Source organism: Emys orbicularis, chromosome 7 (assembly GCF_028017835.1).
Source record: "Emys orbicularis isolate rEmyOrb1 chromosome 7, rEmyOrb1.hap1, whole genome shotgun sequence".
In the NCBI taxonomy this organism is placed as follows: domain Eukaryota; kingdom Metazoa; phylum Chordata; order Testudines; family Emydidae; genus Emys; species Emys orbicularis.
The window spans coordinates 79,210,173-79,228,554 of record NC_088689.1 but is presented as its reverse complement, the minus strand read 5'-3'; the positions used below and the strand labels follow the sequence as shown (position 1 = coordinate 79,228,554).

The following is an 18,382-nucleotide window of genomic DNA, read 5'->3' as shown; positions in this document are numbered from 1 at the left end:
GGGAGGGATAGCTCAGTGGTTTTAGCAGTGGCCTGCTAAACCCAGGGTTTAGGGATCTGGGGCAAAAAAAAAATCTGTCTGGGGATTGGTCCTGCTTTGAGAAGGGGGTTGGACTAGATGACCTCCTGAGGTCCCTTCCAACCCTGATATTCTATGATTCTATGCTGCATGCTCCTGCCCTTGCCCCCATCCCTGCCTGGAAGAGGGTAAGTAGTTCAAGGCAGCTGCTCCAAGTGCCTGAAGAGCAACAGCATCCACCAGCTAGGACAGCATCTCCCTGAGGAGCAGGGGTCCCCTCCTCCAGGGACAGGGTCAGAGACAGCCAGAATGGATGCAGTCCCCCCCAGTAATTGAACGGCAGCATAGTCACAGCAGAGGGATTTAATCCAGCCAGCAGGTCACAGGAGCCTTCAGCCAGGGTCTGGCAGGGTGCAGAAGGACAGTAGGTGGCCCTGGGGCTAAGGGCCTGGCCTGGGATATAGGTAACAGGCTCCAAGCCCAGTTGTGCCACCATGTGCCTGCCAGGCCATTAGCCAGGTGCTGCCTCTGAGCCCTGCCCCTTCCTGGGCTTGGAGATACCCTCGCTCACTGCAGGTGGGGCTGGAAGTACCTGGGTCCAGCTATTCCTACTGCCCTGAAGGGCACCCTGGCCCCTAGGCTGGGTTTGCCATGGGCATGCTGTTCCTGCTCTGATCCCAAGGGCTGGCACCTTGGCAGAGGGCACTGGCCTAGGAAGACCTCACCTGGACCAGGCAGATGGCACATGGGGTGCTGTGTGGAAGCTGGCAGCATTGGTGCCCAGGTGCCAGTGGGCTATCACTCCAACACTGCTATAAGACACAGCGCAGGGCAAGAGCAGCCAGGTGCTGCCCCAAGGCCCCCCACACCACCAAACCCCAGGCAGGTGGGCAGCTCAGCTCTCTGCTCCCACACCGTGTAACCAGTGGGACGGCGCTGCCATCCTGCTCTGCATCTCCCCTGTGCCCAGGAGCAGAATCCTGCCCCTCTGAGGAGCAGCTGCAGTTGCCTCAGGGGCCAGAGTCACAGGGAGCACAGGAGTTCTAGCAGCAGGGAGTAGGACCTCCCACCTTGCCCGCTGGGGCAGAAAGTGGTACAGGTGCATGAATCTCATAGTCCCTGGGGGCAGAGGAGGGGGCTTGGCAGCAGGGAAGGGAGGGGTTCAGGCAATTTTCCCTGGAAGGGGCTGGGGGACGGGAAGGCTTTTGGCTCATCAGTGGTGGGGGCAGCAGTGGACAAGAGTTTGGGGGAGGGGCTCAGCGCAGGGCTCAGGGGCATGTGCTCGGGGAGGATTTAAGCTGCGCACGAGGACCACTGAGGCACAGACTACACACCAACCCCCATGTACACCGGGGACACAGGCCTGTGGCTGCTGCAGGGGCCTGTTTTGTCTGGGGCAGGCAGGGGGAAGGGCTGATGTGCTTGGGGCAGTGCAGATGCCCCCAGAAGTGACCGCAGGGGTGAGATGGGAGCTTGCCCTGCCTGAGCAGCTGTGCAGAGTCCAGCTGGGATGGGCACAGGCCAGCTGGCTGTACAGCTCCCTGCTGGCCAGGGGCTAGCCCACAGGTGACATGGCTGCGGTCTCCAACGCAGCGAAGGTGCAAAGCCAGTTTCCCTGGCTGGCAGCGCTGGGGCCCATGGGTGGAGCTGTCCCAGGTATGCCCCTGCCCACCGGCGTATCCGTCCACGCCTCACTCTCGGTGCGTCTTCACAGCCTCATTGCTTGAGCTGTCCCTACAGGAGGGTGAGAAGAGAGCAGGCGCCATAGACAGAGCTTTGGGGCGAGCCCCAGACACCTGAGGCTTGGCTCCTGCAGCTCAGAGGCCTAGAGAGCAGTGGGCAGCCCGGGGTCAGAGTGGGAAAGGATGGGTGGAGTCCTCTGGCAGGCTCCACACATGCACACAGATCCTGTGGGGATGGACACTACCAGTGGGCATGCCAACTCATACACCCCGCTGCAGTTGCCTGGGCACGAGAGCCACCACTGGGGTGACCCCCACCCAGGGCAGGCGTGGCAGGGCTCCCCCTGCTGGCAGGGAAGGAGCTGCCAGGGCTGGGCTTCTGCCCATCTCAGAGCCCCACATTCTGGCAGCGCACAGGCCAGGACCAGCTGTTTCTGAGGCCTGGGGCTGCGCTTAGAGAAGGAGCCTTATGAACTGGTGAGGTGGGGAGGGCCAGACTCCAGGCCTGTGAGCCCCCTGCTGAGGGGCGCAGGACTGAACAGCGGGAAGCACTCACCAGGTGGGGAAATATGAGGCACCAGCGGGGGTTCCTCCGTTCTGGCCACCTCTGCCTGGAAACAAGGCGAAGGAGCAGTCAGGGTGGGTCCAGGCAGGGGGCAGGCAACAGGCACCTTGCTGAGGGATACTTGGGAGATGCCTAGCAGTTGCTCCACATGCCACAGCCAGGCCAGCACCTGATTCCCCCCCTCGATACCAGGGAGCTGCTGGGCACAAGCCAGCCCCTTCCATGCTGCCTGGGGGAGGACCTCTGCCTGGGCAATGGCGCAGTGCTCCTGGATTCTCCTCTGGGCGGGGTGGGGGCCCACAAGCAGCCAGGGACGTGCAGGGGTGTGTGCCCTAGTCCTCGCTGCCCCCTTCCAGCCTGTAGGTGAGACAGCGTGAAGAAGAGCGCCGTGCCCTGCCCCTGATGGACTCACCCACTCCCCAGGGTCACTCAGCCCCATGTGCACCAGGGCAAGGCTCACAGAGACATGGGCGCAGCATCCCCTGTCCAGATTCCACAAGGAATGGCTCTGAAGTGTGGCACTATGGGATGAACCTGTGCACAACAGGCCATTGGGAGAGAGTGGGAAGCCAATCTGAACAAGCTAGCTGCCCAGACAAGCCCAAGAGAGCCTGAGCGCTACTCCCCAGCAGTGTTATAATTCGCCCACGGTCCGTCTCCCCACTCCAGGGCCAGGCCCAGCAGCAACCCCTGCCCACAAGGTGCCTAGGCTGCTCTGCCCAGGTATGCTTCTGGGACCTGGGTGCCAGGGACAGGGCTAGCTCCAACCCCAGACCCCCAAAGTACTTGGGACTGCCCAGGTTAGGCAAGATCGCCACAGGCACGATACTTTGGGCAACGGGCCATCCTCCAGGGCTCCCCCATTCAGAGCTGGCCCCTCACTGGGGGGCCAGGACCCAGAAACCAGGGGCCACTCTGGGGGCCGGGTCCCACCACATTCCCCATAGCATAGCCCAGTCAGTACCTGAGCGTCAGCCCTGCCCGGGACAGGAGGTTCAGTTCGGTCGGTACTTGGCCAGCAACCCAGCCCAGCGGGGGATTCAGTTCGGGTCAGCACCGGGACGGAAGTCTGGCCCAGGGCTGGGGGATTCGGTGTCCGGCCAAGGGTTTGGTTCAGGTCGGTACCTGGTCGGCGGCCCGATTCGGAACCAGGGCAGCAGCAGAGCTCAAGCAGGGATCTCGGGTCGGTACCTGTCTGGCAGCCCAGCCCAAGTGTTCAGTTTGACCCGACCAGGGTTGATTCAGCCCGGTTTGGTCGGTACCTGGGGGGCAGCACAGCACAGCCCGGGGCGGGTTCGGGGCCCAGCCCGGGAGATGGGGCCCGTACCTGGGCAGCAACACAGCCGGGCCCGCAGGCTGGGGGGCTCGGGGCCCGGCCCGGGGGCTCCGTTCGTCCCGGTCGGTACCTGGGCGGCAGCACAGCCCAGCCCGGGGGGTTCGGTTCGGCCCGTACCTGGACGGCAGCAGAGGCGGCTGACGCGGCCTCCGTGGAGCCGCCAGGCTAGGTGGATGCCCAGCAGGCTGAGGCCCAGCCAGAGCAGCAGCAGCTGGAAGAGCGCGGCCCGCAGGTCCTGAGCCGCCCAGTCGGCCGCGAACTCCTGCCCCAGCCAGGCCAGGCCCCGCAGCGCCCGGCCCGGCGCCTCCCAGCCCAGCCACGGTGCCGCCATCGCCCTGCGCAGGCGCCAACGGAGCACTGCCTCCCCTCCTCTCTGGAATGGGAGCACCCCGTGAACCTGCCCCGAGACAGTGAGCGGAGCCGCCGCAGCCCAGCCCAGCCCAGCCCAGCCCCCCCTCCCACAGCCCGCCCCCACTGGCCCCGCCCCTTCCCTCACAGCCCGCGTCCCCCCCCCGCACGTGTTCCGCCCTTCCGCTCATAACCTGGCCCCCACCTGCAGTGGCCTTGCACCGCCTGCCCCACTGACCCCCCGGCCCTCCCCGCTCGGCCCCGCAACTGGTCCCACCCCTCCTCCCACCCCGCCCCTGTACTGGCCCCGCCCCTCCCCTCCCCTCCCCTCTCAGCACCGTCAGCCCCAGCTATCACAGCGGGGGAGGGACAGTGGGAGCTGCATGATGCCAGGTGGTCCCCTCTGCCAGGATACAGTCCATAGGTGCCATTGCTGCGGGTTACCAGACTTCCCCTTCAGCTGTACACAGCCCCTAGCGCACTGCGCCAGGCCCTGGGCTGGGCACTCGGACAGGGTGGGAGGGGATGTGTCTTTGCTGAGGAGAAAGTCCTGGCTGTGTCCAGACCATGCCCTCCCTACACACTCCAGCGTCCCTGCTGCTCCTGCACCAGCCCGTGCCCTGGCGGCGCTCTGGCGTCCCCGCTGCTCACCTGCGCCCTGGCAGAGCTCCGGTATCCCCGCTGTCCGCGTACCCCCCTGCCCCCAAGCGGAGCTCTGGTGACGGTGACCCCACTGCCCGTGGCTCAGGCGTGTCTGTGCCTTTAAGAGGCTGAGCCGGGAGGTAGCTGTTCCTCGACTTGCCGTTTCCTGCTCTCCTCCTTGAGCTGCTTTTCAGGCGCTTGTGTAGGCACCGGTTGGCAGGGTAAGTGCTGCCCCCGCGCCCAGCTGGGCCAGGCAGGTTCGCCAGCCTCCCCCTCTGGGTATGAACCCCAGCAGCCGTGTTATTCCCACCTCAGGGCTGGTTCTGGGCAGGGAGCGGTGTCCGGTGGCTGGAGCAGAGGGCTGGGAGGCAGGTTCTGTCCCGGGCCCTAGAGGGGCTGAGCGTGGCCTGGTTGTGCGGGGCCTTGCTTGCGCTCTGCCCATGGGGACAAGACCCAGGCACGGGGCAAGGATGTTTCTGCCCCCATATGTGTGGGCTCCTGGCGCCTGCCCCCTCCTCCTACTGGCATCACTTTGCAAAGCCCCTGCCCTGGTGTCCCCAGGACCTTGCTGCTGTGCTGTGCTCTGGCTAGCTCTGTGCTCTGCAGGCCCCCATGATGCGATGTGCAGTGGGGTGTGTGGCAGACCCCTGCCCATGCCGGGCGGGTGTCTAGAGGAGTCCCCTTCCTGCTGCATGGTGCCCAGCCCCACCTGACCCAGCAGGTGTGCTGTGCCTGGGCAGCGGGGTACCAGCCAGTCTGAGGGAGGCTACTGACTGCTCCAGTGGCCTTCATGCCAGCAGCTTCTTGTGCCATGTGCCCAACTTCTGCAGGGGTGGGTTGGTCTTTGCTGCCGCAGGGCAGCGCTGTGCCCGTAGCTCCATCAGGCTGCAGTGAGGTGCTGGGATGAGGGTGCTGCCAAGCTAGCCTTGGGGGCTAGGAAGGGATTGGCCCCAGCTCCCTTCCCTCAGCCACAGTCTTTGCTCCCATCTGTCCCTGTGTGGCAGGCGGGCTTCCTGCATGGCATGGGGCGTGGCACGGGGACCTTCTGAGGCTGCTGCCCCGGGGTTGGGGAGCTCATGGAATGCAGCCCACTTCCAGCCATTGGCAGCAGCTCCCCTCCCCCTCCCATTGCTGGCCTTTCACTTTCACTTTCCTGACAGTCACAGGGCTGGGTCTGCTGGGGCGGGGCTGAGCTAGGGTGCCAGGATAGAGCTGCCTTTCCCTCCTCATGGCCAAGCCCCTAGCTGCGTTAAACCTCACGGAGCCAGGCCTCTGCCGGGAGATGCTGGAGATGGGGTTGGAGCCCCTGAGCCTGCCAACCTGTGGCAGGGAGCATCCACCACCTCATGGGGTTCATTTCAGCATCCTGAGCGCCCGCTGCCCCCAGTGCTGCCCTGGTACAGCCAATGGGCTGGCCCCTTCTGGCTGCAGCCCTGGGTGACATCTGTGATGCCCCTTGGGTGCTCTGCACCATGGCTCTAGCCCAGCTTGCGTGCCAGCCTCCTGCCAGGCCCTGCCAATCTCCCCCATACCTCCGGACAGGCTCTGCTGCCCACAGCCGTGTGTTAGCTGCCAGCTCTGGGACCCAGAGAGAGGAGCTGCCCACCCACAGCTGGGGGCTGGGCTGGAGCTGGACGGCTCTAGGGGGCCCAGGGCAGCCTGGCTGGCTGCGTGGAGCATCCTGCTGCCCTTTGCAGCCAGGAATGGAGCTGATGTGGAGCCACTAGCCCCAGTGGAGGACCAGGAGCAGGGCCCAGGAGTCCTGGCTCCTAGCCTGGTTCTTTTCTCATGCAGGGCTGGGCACAGCCGCACCCACCTCACCCACATCTGCACTGGGCAGAAGCAGCATGAGGCGCTCTGAGAGCCTGGGCGAGATCGACGAGGGCCTGTACTCGCGGCAGCTGTGAGTGCTGGGCCTGGAGATCAGGGAGCTCCTGGGGTCAGCCAAGGAGCGTGCCAGGTGCAGTGTCCCAGTGTGGGTGTGATGGGGCGGGGCTAGTGCGACAGGGCCGTGGTGGGGGAGGGGCCAGGTGTGGTGGGGTGGGGACATGGTGGAGTAGGGGCTGTGCCAGCTGCATGTTCTCTCCCCCACACGCCCACTGTGCTTGTCCCATAGCTACGTGCTGGGTCATGAAGCCATGCGGAGGCTGGCAAAAACTGCTGTGCTGGTGTCGGGGATGAAGGGCCTGGGTGTGGAGATTGCCAAGAACATCATCCTGGCTGGGGTGAAATCAATCACTGTGCACGACCCGGGCAATGCCCAATGGAGTGACCTCTCCTCGCAGGTACCCGAGGTGTGGGGGCAGGGCTTGGGGTCCCTCCTCTCTGGGGGCATGTACCTCCCAGCCTTGACTGGCCTGTGTTCATCCTGCGTTCTGGGGCTGGGATGCCACCAGGGCCCAAGCACGCCCATCTACTTGCCTGGTGCCAACCTGTCAGCAGCAGCTGCCACTCAGGAACTGCTCTGGTGGAGACCAGGGCACTGAGAGGGACTCCGCTTCTGATGAGAATTGCACCACAACTAGCGACAGGCATTTCTCCACAGTATCCCTGTCCTGCCTCTGCAATTGGCGGCAGTGATTACCGGAGTGCTCAGTGACAGCCTCACCTGCTGACTCCCTGCAGCTGTCCCCCCAAACCTGACAGAAGCCGCATTAAGCCTGAGTGCTTCCATCAATCCCGTCCCCAGCGCCTGGCTCTCCCAAGTACAGTGGAATGCCAAGAAGATCCAGCCCTGCACAGGTGTGGGGCCACAGTTTGGCCCCATCCCCTCCTGGCCCTGCACTGCCAGCCCGCTTTGACCTGGCCACGGACTGGGGTGGGGCAGGCCCAAAGAAGGGGATTTTTAACAACCCATGTGATTATTACTCTCTCTCCTAGCCGGGGTGGGTGCAGGCTGGCTCAGCCCCAGCCCTTGGGTATCGTTCAATTTAACCTCCTGACCAGGTTCAAGCGCTTAGTTTGGGGATCCTCACCCCAGCCAGGCTGGGTTTTCCCTTCAGTCCCTGCTTGGGGCTCTCGGCCATAGCACCGTGCAGCTCAAGGTCAGTTTCTGTCTGGGAATTTCTCTGGCTTTTCAAACAGCCTGGGCTGGGGTAGGGCTGGTGCTGTGCAAAGGGGAGATCTGGATGTGGGGAGCCCTCTCCCTAAATCCCCTGGTCTCTTCTTTGTAAGGGCTCCCCCTGCACCAGCCCCGCTCTCCAGAGTGCTTGCTGAGGGTGTGGGGAGCCAAGGCTGCAGTGCCATGGGCAGCCTGTGCAGCCCTGATGCTCAAGGCCAGCTGCTAATGTCCCCCGAAGCAATGGGTGGTGCCCAGGTGAGCACTGCGACTGGGGAGGCACGAGGGGGCTGTGTGCCACGTGACCAAAGCTCAGCCCATCGGTAAGGAGGCTGCGGCCGTGTCCCGTCACAGCAGAGGAGGGTTTCTCCTGGCCATGGGCCGGGGGCACTCCTCACGTGGGGCTATCTCTGCAGTTCTTCCTGTCTGAGAGCGATGTGGGCCGGAACCGAGCCGTGGCCTCCCAGCAGCGCCTGGCAGAGCTCAACAGCTATGTGCCTGTGACAGCCTACACCAGGGAGCTGTCCGAGAGCTTCCTGGCAGCCTTCCAGGTGAGATGGGGCCGTGGCTCGGGCACCCATATCTGTGGGCTTGCAGGGGCCTCAAGCAGGCAGGAGCTGGGTCCAGGCTGCTGGTGTGGGGCAGCCGGGAGCTGAGGCTTGGCAGGTGTCACTCAGCTTCTGGAAACGGCCAGCATAACCAGCCTGAGTCTGGGAGGCAGGGGGGAGGATCCACAGCTGAGTCCGAGGGTGACGGGAGCCGGGGGCGGGGGGTCTGAGGGGCAGTCTGGGGTGGGGTCCCAGCTGAGCCTGGTGGGGCAGTCTGGGGTGGGGTCCCAGCTGAGCTAGGGTTGCCAGGCATCCGTTTTTTGACTGGAACGCCCGGTTTAAAAGAGACCCTGGTGATTCTGGTCGGTACCGCTGATCAGGTCATTAAAAGTCCGGTTGGCGCGGGGCTGGCAGGCTCCCTACCTGGCTCTGCGTGGCTCCTAGAAGCGGCCAGCATGTTCAGCTCTTAGGCATGGGGTGGCCATGGGGGCTCCGCACTCTGCCCGCACCCCGAGCACTGGCTCCGCAGCTCCCATTGGCCGGGAACTGCGGCTAATGGGAGCTGCAGGGGCAGCGCCTGTGGGCAGAGGCAGCACGCGGAGCCCCCTGTGGCTGCCCCTGCACCTGGGAGCCGAGGGACATGCCAACTGTTTCCGGGAGCCACCTGAGATCTGCGCCACCCGGAGCCTGCACCCTGAACCCTCTCCTGCGTCCCAACCCCCTGCCCCACGCCTCAGCACCCTCCTGCACCCCAAACCCCTCATCCCTGGCCCCACCTCAGAGCCGGCACCCCCCAGCCGGAGCCCTCACCTCGGAGAAGGGGTGGGGCAGGAGCAGGGCTTCAGGGAAGGGGCAGGCAGGGCAAGGGTGTTTGGTTTTGTGTGATTAGAATGTTGGAAACCCTAAGCTGAGCCCAGGGGGGCGGGGAATCTGGGGAGTGATCCCATCTGAGGCCGGGGTGGCAGGGAGTCTTGTGCCGGGTCCCAGCTGAGGGCTGGCTGTAGCTTTCGGAGTTCCTAAACAAGCAGTTTTGGGATTGCTTCTCCCTGCAAAGAACAATCCAGGGCTTGCACAAACGGCCATGTGAGCACCCCATTGTGGGCCTTCAGCGCACTGACCCATCTGGCTGGCACTGCCCAGCGGCTGGCAGGGGGAGTGAAGTTCCCATCTAGCTAATGCCAAAGCCAGTTGAGTGACTGTGAAGCGGCATCAGGGAAACATGCTGGCCCAGGGGGTGTGGCACTGTGCTTGGAGGCCTCTTCCGGGGGGCACAGCCACCCCCGAGCCAGATCCCGGTTGCACTAACGCTGGGTCTTGGCTCAGGTTGTGGTTCTGAGCAACTCGCCACTGGAGGAACAGCTCCGCATCAGCGACATCTGCCATGCCCGCAGCATCCGCTTCGTCCTGGCTGACACCAAGGGGCTGGCCGGGTAAGCGTAAGATGCTACCTGCACTGTTGAGACACATGCATGCCAGGTGCTCTGCAGCAGGGGGTGCTGTGGGGTGGGGCAGGAGCCCTGGCTGTAGGGGGAGCCCCTGGCTACTCCAGCCCCAGCCTCTCCCAGCAGGGGGCACTGTGGGGGGCGGGTAGGGGCGGTGGCTGTGTGGGGAGCCCCCTGCTACTCCAGTCCCAGCCTCTCCCAGCAGGGGATGCTGTGGGGAGGGAGGTGCACTGGCCAGGGGTGCTGACCCAGCCCCTGCTCCTGCCTCTAGGCAGCTGTTCTGTGACTTCGGGGAGAACTTTGTGGTAGACGAACCCTCGGAGGCTGAGCCCGTCTGCGCCTACGTCCAGCACATCTCGCAGGTACAGCCAGGCCGAGCGCCTTCACTGGGGCCTCGGCCGGGCACCTGGGGAAGCCTGTCTCCCCCCTCAGGGCCCGGGCCCCCAGCCAGGAGTCACCCAGGCACCACAGAGGGAGCCCCAAGAGGCAGGAGTTCATCCCTTGCCCACCCTGGCCAAGCCAGCGCCATGACGAGCCGGCCAAGCTGTGATGGGCCCTGGCTCCTCCCTGTCCTTCCTGCTCAGCAGGCAACCCCCCGTTCTTCGCTCTTGGGCAGGCTCTGTGCCCAGCATCCCTGCAGAGCCGTGCGATCTGGCTCCCTCTGGGCTGTGGGGCGCTGTGGGTCCAAGTCCTGGTGACTGGCTCTGACACTGTTTCCTCAGCGCCTCCATCTTACGAGTCGGCCTCGGCCAGTCCTCAGTGACTGCCCCCCCCCCCGGCTCAGACCACTGGGTGATGCCCACACACGCCCACCCTGAGCAATGCCCACACACCCATGAGACTCCCTGGTGACCCCCACATGCCCATGTCCCCCCCCCCCCCCCCCAGGCAACATCCACATGTCCACCCCTGAGAGCACACAGGCCTTTTCCACCCTGGGGAACAATGTGACATATGGGGAAACTGAGGAACACATGGGCTTTGTAAAAATATTACAAAAATTCCCACCTTGTCACACCCTCCCCCACCCCGTAGCCCTCTCCCTATGTGGGTTGCCCCAGGGTCACCCTTCCTCCTGTAACCCCCTTGCCATGTGGCCCAAGTGGGGTTGCTGACCCCTTCTCTCTCCCCAGGGCACGCCCGGGGTGGTGACCTGCAGGGACGGGCAGGGCCATAGCCATGGCTTTGCAGATGGCGACTTTGTGACATTCTCCGACTTGGAGGGCATGAGTCAGCTGAACGGCTGCAAGCCCCACGCCATCCGTGTTCTGGGTGAGCCCCCACTGGCTGGGGCCAGGAAAGCACAGGGTCAGGGATCCCAGGACCAGGGAGCATTGGGGGGACCCCGCTCTGAGGACCAGGGAGCATTGGGGGATCCCGCTCTGGGGGCAGGGTAGCATTGGGGGGGGGACCCTGCTCTGGGGGGAGGCCATTGCGATGGGGGCTAGGATGTAGTTTTTCACTGAAAGTCACTAGCCCCACCTCTCCGGGGGGGCAGAGAGGGATGAGGGCTTCCCTGCTTTCAGCCCAGCCCCTTGTGGGGGCTGCTGGGCTCCGACCAACCCTCCGTGTGCCCCACCTGGGCCCGTGTGAGTCCCCTAGTGCCAGGGCTAGGCTGGCCTTGGGCTCCTGGCTCTGGGTTGGGCCCTGGGCAGGTCTGGGCCAGGCTGAGATGGCAGAGACGCCCTTACACACAGGCCGTGCCCAGCTGCCACAGACTGCGGGGGCCCAGGGGCGGGGCCACAGGCTTACAGAGCCGGGGAGGAGTTGTGGGGACTCAGGGCCCCCCTCACCCGGGCACTGCCTCCCCCAGATGAGTTGACGCTGGAGATTGGGGACACCAGCTCCTTTGCCCCGTACCAGCGTGGTGGAGTCATCACCCAGGTGAAGGTGCCACAGCTGCACTCCTACGTGAGTATGCCCCCAGCTGACCCCCCCCACCACCACCAGGGCCCCCCATGGCTGGCCAGGCCCCCCCATGGTCCCCTTTGCAGCTGGCTGGGCCCCACCACTCTGCGCCTCCCCCAGGGCCCCTGTGGCTGGCTGGGCCCCCCACTCAGCCCCCAGTTTTCTCCCCCGCAGCTGGGCCCCCAACTCTGCCCGCCCCGGGGCTGGCTGGGCTGCCCTATGGCTGGCTAGGCCGCCCGACTCCCACCCCTCACAGATGGCCCCCCCCCCCCCCCGCTTGCCCCTTGCTCCCCCCCTCCCACGGCTGTCCAGGCCCCCACCCCGCAAATGGGTGCAGTGTTACAAACTGCTGCCCATCAGAATTTGCTGCTTTGCTGGGACCAAACATGTCCTTGCGGATGCTCAGTGTGCTGGAACTGCTGGCCTTGCGCTGCCCCCCTGGGGGACCTCCTGTTCCCTGGGTCTGGAGGGGGCAAATCGGGGGGGGGGGCAGGCTGTGGCCAAACTGATTGCACAGGAGGGCCAAACTGCTGGAGGCAGAGGTGGGAGGGGGCAAAATCAGGGCTGGGGTTAGGAGCTGGGGCACTGCCAGCTTGGGGCAGAAGGGGTAACAGTTACCGGGGGTGGGAGGGGGGGCGTTTGGAGTGTGGTGGTGTCAAGGCTGAATCCCCACTCTGTCACTCCAAGTGCAGAAAGTGGGGGGCCTGCAAGGATTCTAAAAATTAATACTGGAATCTCCAGGCTTGTATTAAACTCCCAAGGTTACAGCTTTTCTCTGACTTTTTGGCTTGGTAAACGCTGCAACCACCCAAATGCAAAAAAACCCCTTGGACCCAGGAAGGAGCACTTGGGAATTCCTCCCTGTGGGGTACCCTGAAGCCCTTTCACCCTGCCCCCCTCCAAGGAAGAGCTGAGAAAGAAAACAAAGGAAATTAGCTGTTGCCACCAGCTAGTCAAACAATGTATGCACAAATCTCTTAGGACACCAAAAATCCAATTCTGTTCTTAAAAAGGTAAATTTTATTTAAAAACAAAGAAATAAATACATATGGAACTTGGGCTTTTGCTAGATTTTAAAAGAGCAATTCCAAAAATCAAGCATCCAAAATAGCTTTCTTGGGGGTTCAGCTTAAAGGTTACAAGCAAACAAAGCATCTGAGGTTAGCACAGAGGAGTCCACAAGCCAATAAGAAATAACCCTAATCACGTCTTTTTAGACATTCCCTAATTGTACTTACATATCTGAGGCTTCAGATAAGTAGGTTTGAGGTATGAATTGATAATCTATAATCATACCTGGCTTAAGCTGCTTACACCATTGTTGCTCTGTCCCTGCAGCCCAGAGAACAACAGACAAAGGGAATCTGAAGAAGTGAGGTTTTTACCCACGAAAGCTTATGCCCAAATAAATCTGTTAGTCTTTAAGGTGCCACCAGACTCCTTGTTGTTTTTGTAGATACAGACTAACACGGCTACCCCCTGATACTAGACAAAGGGAATGTTTCTTTCCCAATTTTAAAAAGTTCTACCTTCCCATTGGCTATTTTGGTCAGTTGCGCACTCCTTTTCTTTTACCTGTGGGCTTGTTAACTCTTTACAGGTAAAGCAAGTAAAGAACAGACCAAGGGGGATTTTACAGCTGGCTGGCTGTCCATCAAAGGGAGCTACCCCCCCCCCCCCCCCCCATGTATCACAGGGGAGCAGAGGGGCTTTTTGTTTCCTCTGCCAGGACAGTGCAGCTCAGCTCCTGTCTCCCAGGGTCGTGCTGCCTAGCCAAGGCAGCTCTGCCTCAGCCGCTGGGATGTGCTGGGCGGCTGAAGGAGACTCCATTCAGTGCTGTATTTTGCCCCCCAAAAGTAACAATTGTCAGCCATGGTTTAGTGTATATGGGCATCCCGGCTCAGCTTCTCATTCTGCAGAATGCCCATCGCAAATTTGCCTTGGCCGCTGTTCTTGTTCCTGCTCTGGCGCCTGCCGCTGCCAGGCCAGTATCACTCTTGGCCATTCTTTATTTGAAAATGTTACCCTGATTTCCCTTGGCACTTCATCGTGGGCCGTCCTTACCGGGGGGGCCGGTGGGTGGCACTGCCACTTGAGAGCAAATCACTGACTATGTGTCGCTAGTACATTCAGCGGTCAGAGCTCACGGTGTTTCTGGAACAGCACTTCCTGTCTGTATGGCGACATTAGGTTTTAATTCTAAATTTCATCCTTTTCTCCTTTGTTTTAATCCACACGTTAATTCTTTGGACTCAGGACATCAAGGCTGGATGATTTCCTGCTTGGGTGTCAAACCTCTTCCCTTTCCTTTGATCCACCAATGGGGATTGCCTTGTCAACTGTTCCTTTGCTTCTCTAGCCAGCCCCCTGGGGCTTCTTCACGTCTCCACGGGTGTGTAGCACTTGGCTCCCAAATATTCACCCCAGGCCAGATCTCTGAAGGGTGAGAGCATCTCCGTGCCTTTGAAAATCCCACTAGCTGCCTAAATGCTTTTAAAAATCTGGCCCATAGGGCATTATACTATCGTGTATGAAGCCCTTCTGAAAAGGCAAATTGCTACTGCCATTGTTACTAGAGAGAAGTATGCGATCGGCAGCCACGAGTGTTCAAAAATTACGAGTTTTAGACCTGAAAGTCATGGAATTAAATGAACTAAATACATCGGTTTGGGGGGCTTGTATTTTACGTTTTTGTTCACGAGCCTTTCGGTTGCACTAGCTTTGTACTTTCTCTGTTCCCTCTCCCAAAGACACCAATGATCTAAAATGGGCATAAATTCCTGTAACATCCAATCCCGTTTGGGACTTCCAGGAACATGTGTTCCCTCTCCTGTCGTCACTGAAAATTTATTAAAATCCTTATTTCTGTAAGTAATCCCCCCCGCAGACACCGGAATGCACATTAACACTTTACTCTTATTTCATTTGCTGCATGCCTAAATGTTGATTTTTCTGCTGAATTGCTTATACTTTTCCCTGCATATTTTAATTTAATTTTTTATATATGCTACATATTGTGTTACGATACATTTCAGTATCATTCTGACAAGTTTACTGCTCTCTACTGCCGAAAGCAAGGATTTTTAAGGTGAATTATGCTGTTACTCCTTTGCATTGGCTGCCTTTTGGAGAAACTAAAATGCTGTGTCTCCACTATGTTTGCAGTGGTGTTGTAGCTGTGTCAGTCCCAGCATATTAGAGATACGAGGTGGGTGAGGGAATAGCTTTGATTGGACCAACTTCTGCTGGGGAAAGAAACAAGCTTTCGAGCCACACAGAGCTCTTCTTCAGCTCTGGAAACCTATTGAGAGTGTCCTGGCTAAATTTAAGATTGAACAGATAGTTTTAGCGTAAGTAGTTACACATATTGTAAGGAACCATTTAACGTAGAGTGGCCCATTAACACCCCTGTAGTCACAGGACACAAAGGGAGAGGGGGTTAGTGGTTACAGATTGTTGTAATAAGCTATAAATCCAGTGTCTTTATTAAGACAATTTTTAGTGTCTAGCAAAGTTATGAATGTAAACTCACAGGCTCGTCTTTTGAAGGAGTTGTGCAGATTTCCTGTGCGGCCGAGGACTGAGAGGTCAGACATGGAGTGATCGCTGTGTGAGAAGTGTTCACCTACCGGTGGCAGATGGCATGTTTTTGTCCTTTGTCTTTTTCCTGTGCGAGTTCATTCCATAGAGATTGTCTGATTTCACCTGTATAGCTGTTAGTGGGACACGTAGAGCACTGGGTCTTCACAGGGAGATGCTAATGCAGGGGTGGGCAAACTACGGCCCGGGGGCTGCATCCAGCCCTCCAGATGTTTTAATCCGGCCCTCGAGCTCCCATCAGGCAGCAGGGTCTGGGGCTTGCCCCACTCCGGTGCTCCAGCCGGGGAGTGGGGTCGGGGGTTGCGTCACTCCGCGCGGCTCCCAGAAGCAGCAGCATGTCCCCCTTCCGGCCCCTACACGTAGGGGCAGCCAGTGGGCTCGGCACACTGCCCCCATCCCAAGCGTTGCTCCCGCAGCTCCCATTGGCCAGGAAATGTGGCCAATGGGAGCTGCAGAGGTGGTGCCTGCGGACAGGGCAGTGTGCAGAGTTGCCTGGCTGCACCTCCATGTAGGAGCTGCAGGGGGGACATGCCGCTGCTTCTGGGAGCTGCTTGAGGTAAGCGCTGCTCAGAGCCTGCACCCCTGACCCCCTCCCGCACCCCAACCCTCTTCCCCAGCCCTGATTCCCCCCCTCCCGCCCTCCAAACTCCTCCATCCCAGCCTGGAGCAACCTCCTGCACCCCCAACACCTCATCCCCAGCCCCACCCCAGAGCCTACACCCCCAGCCAGAGCCCTCCTCCCTCCCCCCCATGCCCCAACCTCCTGCCCACAGCCCCCTCCCGCACCCTGAACTCATTTCTGGCCCCATTCCAGAGCCTGCACCCCCAGCCAGAGCTCTCACCCCCTCTCGCACCCCAACCCCCAATTTCAAGAGCATTCATGGCCCGCCATACACTTTCCATACCCAGATGTGCCCCTGGGGCCAAAAAGTTTGCCCATCCCTGTGCTAATGCATATTAGTTCTCCCACAGTAAACCCACGTTTTCTTAACAGTGAGGACACAGACTATAATGCTAAATTAACCATTATTATCTAGAGCTTGACAACTCGGATACCGATTGTGTGGCTAAGGGCTTGTCTACACTTAAAACACTAGAGCATGCTGCTGTAGTGTTCAGTGTAGACACTACCTGTGCCAACGGGAGGGGCTCTCTGGTCAGTGTGGGCAATCCACCTCCCTCAACGGCGGCAGCTAGGTCAATGGAAGAATTCTTGTGCTGTCTACCTTGGGACTCTGCCATGTGGGGGCGGGGGGGGGGCATGGATTTTTCACATGCCTGATTGATGTCGTTAAACCAACCTATTTCTCTAGTGCAGATGAGCCCTCGCGCTGCTTCTTCACCAGCACAGGGCTTTGCATCAGACTGTCTGCAGGCCCTGCTGTGGACGTGTCATGGAACCCCAGGGAAAGCCTGTGAAACTAAAGGAACCTGAGGCTTGTCTTAGTAAGGGCATGTCTCGAAGGTGTGAAGCCAGGCCATGCACTGCCCCGAACCCCTGTGTGGATGCTCTTGTTCAGGGGTGAAGTGCCCAGCGTCAGTCAGGGCAGCCCCAGGAGGTTGGCGTCCATCCCCACCCACTGTTAATCATCAGGCCTGTGAGTGTGTTGAACGTTGGTAAAAGTCTCGTTCCCGTGACGGGGGCTCCACTGGGCTGGTGCCTCCCCTGGTCACTGGGGAATAGCTTGCCAGGTGGAGCCTCTTCCCGCAGTCGCAGGCCCTCCCTCCCTCCGTCTCTGTCGCCGGGTCTGCGACGCCCCAAGCTGCTGCTGCCTCTTGGTGACTCAGCCTCCGGCCAGGCCACTACCAGCCTTTTCCCTTCCAGGCACCAGTCTCCCTCCCTGGCAGACTCCCTTTCACTGCCCCAGTGCCACTCCTCAGTGGCTGGCAGGGCCCCGGGCCTACTCTCTGCTCCAGGTTCCGACTCAGGGCCCCTCTGCTCAGCTGCCAAGGCCTATTCCCTTTGAGCCCTCTCCTGCCACCTCCTGCCCTCTCCTGGCCCTGCCCCTCTCTGGGGTTTGCCAGCCCCCCAACACCTCTCCCCCCCAGGGAGGGACTGTGGGCTACCTGGTCCTGTAGCCTCCCAGCCCTCCTCCCCCTGCCCAGCGGGGACTGCGGCCTTCCCCAGCAGCCCCTGCCCAGCCCAGCTGGTTCCTTGGGCTCCCTCCTACAGCCACCTGCTTCCCCTCCGCAAGGGGCTCTTGGGGATTAGCTCTGCCAGGCATTGCACCCTCCTCTGGCAGTGTCTTCCCCTGTCCTGGCTCGCCCTGCAGCCCCTTTCACCTCCGGCTGACTCCCTACAGGATTCCCCTTCTGGGGTTACCAAAGCCCTTCCACACAAACAGCCTCAGGCAGTCTTCTGGCGCCACATCTGCAGGGGCTGGCAGAGGAACCCAGCCCGCCTGCTACTCGAGGGTCCAGTCCGGGGCCCCATACCTGGCAACTCTGGCTGCTCCCTGCAGCCCTTGCTCCTTCCCTGGATTCCTTCCTACAGCATCTGGTCGTCCCCCCGTCCCCCCCTTTACCCCTGGCTGTACCAGCTCCAAACCCTCCTCCCAGGAGTAGGCTGCTTGCTGTAGCCCCAACACCCCTCCCAGGGAGGGACTGCAGCCCCCACGGGTGCCAGCTTCCTGCTTGTATCCTTCTCCGTGGGCAGTCTGAGCAGCTGATTGGCCCCTTTACCAGCTTCATCCCTCGAGGCCTTGTGTGGGGTGCACACAAACACTCAGACTCCTGGAAATGCAGGTCTGGAAGGGACCTCATGAGGTCATCTAGTCCTGCTGCCTGCTATGTATTACCTGGACCGTCCCTGAGAGGTGTGTGTCCAACCTGCTCTTAAAAGTCTCCAGTGATGGAGACTCCACAACCTCTCTGGGCAATTTATTCCAATGCTTAACCACCCTGACAGGAAGTTTTTCCTATTGTCCAACCTAAACCTCCCTTGCTGCAATTTAAGCCCATTGCTTCTTGTCCTACCCTCAGAGGTTAAGGAGAACAGTTTTTCTCCCTCCTCTTTTAACAACCTTTTATGTACTTGAAAACTGTTATCATGTCCCCTCTCAGTCTTCTCTTTTCTAGACTAAAAAAAAATGGTTTTTTTTTCAATCTTCCCTCATAGGTCATGTTTTCTAGATCTTTAATCATTTTTGTTGTTCTTCTCTGGCCTTCTCCAGTTTGTCCACATCTTTCCTGAAATGTGGCGCCAGAACTGGACACAATACTCCAGCTGAGGCCT

General features: G+C 60.4%; 2 protein-coding genes across 2 annotated transcripts in view; one reads left to right on the top strand and one right to left on the bottom strand.

Moving 5' to 3' along the window:
• Positions 1 to 394: 394 nt before the first annotated feature.
• Positions 395 to 3,932, bottom strand: TCTA (T cell leukemia translocation altered). The gene is made up of 3 exons (XM_065408001.1): positions 3,719 to 3,932; positions 2,257 to 2,311; positions 395 to 1,752 (listed from the first exon to the last, which is right to left on the bottom strand). The coding sequence occupies exons 1-3, from the start codon at positions 3,930 to 3,932 to the stop codon at positions 1,710 to 1,712; spliced, it is 312 nt and encodes a 103-aa protein (XP_065264073.1). The 3' UTR covers positions 395 to 1,709.
• An 807-nt stretch (positions 3,933 to 4,739) lies between these two features.
• The window catches only part of UBA7 (ubiquitin like modifier activating enzyme 7), a 57,523-nt gene continuing 43,880 nt past the window's right edge, over positions 4,740 to 18,382 (top strand). The window contains exons 1-8 of the mRNA XM_065408785.1: positions 4,740 to 4,812; positions 6,386 to 6,494; positions 6,708 to 6,876; positions 8,066 to 8,200; positions 9,521 to 9,627; positions 9,911 to 10,001; positions 10,773 to 10,911; positions 11,453 to 11,550. Coding sequence (XP_065264857.1) covers positions 6,439 to 6,494; positions 6,708 to 6,876; positions 8,066 to 8,200; positions 9,521 to 9,627; positions 9,911 to 10,001; positions 10,773 to 10,911; positions 11,453 to 11,550 — 795 coding nt within the window. The 5' untranslated portion in view covers positions 4,740 to 4,812; positions 6,386 to 6,438. The remainder of the gene's footprint in view (positions 4,813 to 6,385; positions 6,495 to 6,707; positions 6,877 to 8,065; positions 8,201 to 9,520; positions 9,628 to 9,910; positions 10,002 to 10,772; positions 10,912 to 11,452; positions 11,551 to 18,382) is intronic.

Coding starts and splice junctions, on each gene's coding strand:
- TCTA (XM_065408001.1), bottom strand. CDS start 3,932: ATGGCGGCACCGTGGCTGGGCTGGGAGGCGCCGGGCCGGGCGCTGCGG. Junction 2,312..3,718: donor CCGCCTCTGCTGCCGTCCAG/GTACGGGCCGAA, acceptor CCTTGTTTCCAG/GCAGAGGTGGCCAGAACGGA. Junction 1,753..2,256: donor GCCTCATATTTCCCCACCTG/GTGAGTGCTTCC, acceptor ACCCTCCTGTAG/GGACAGCTCAAGCAATGAGG.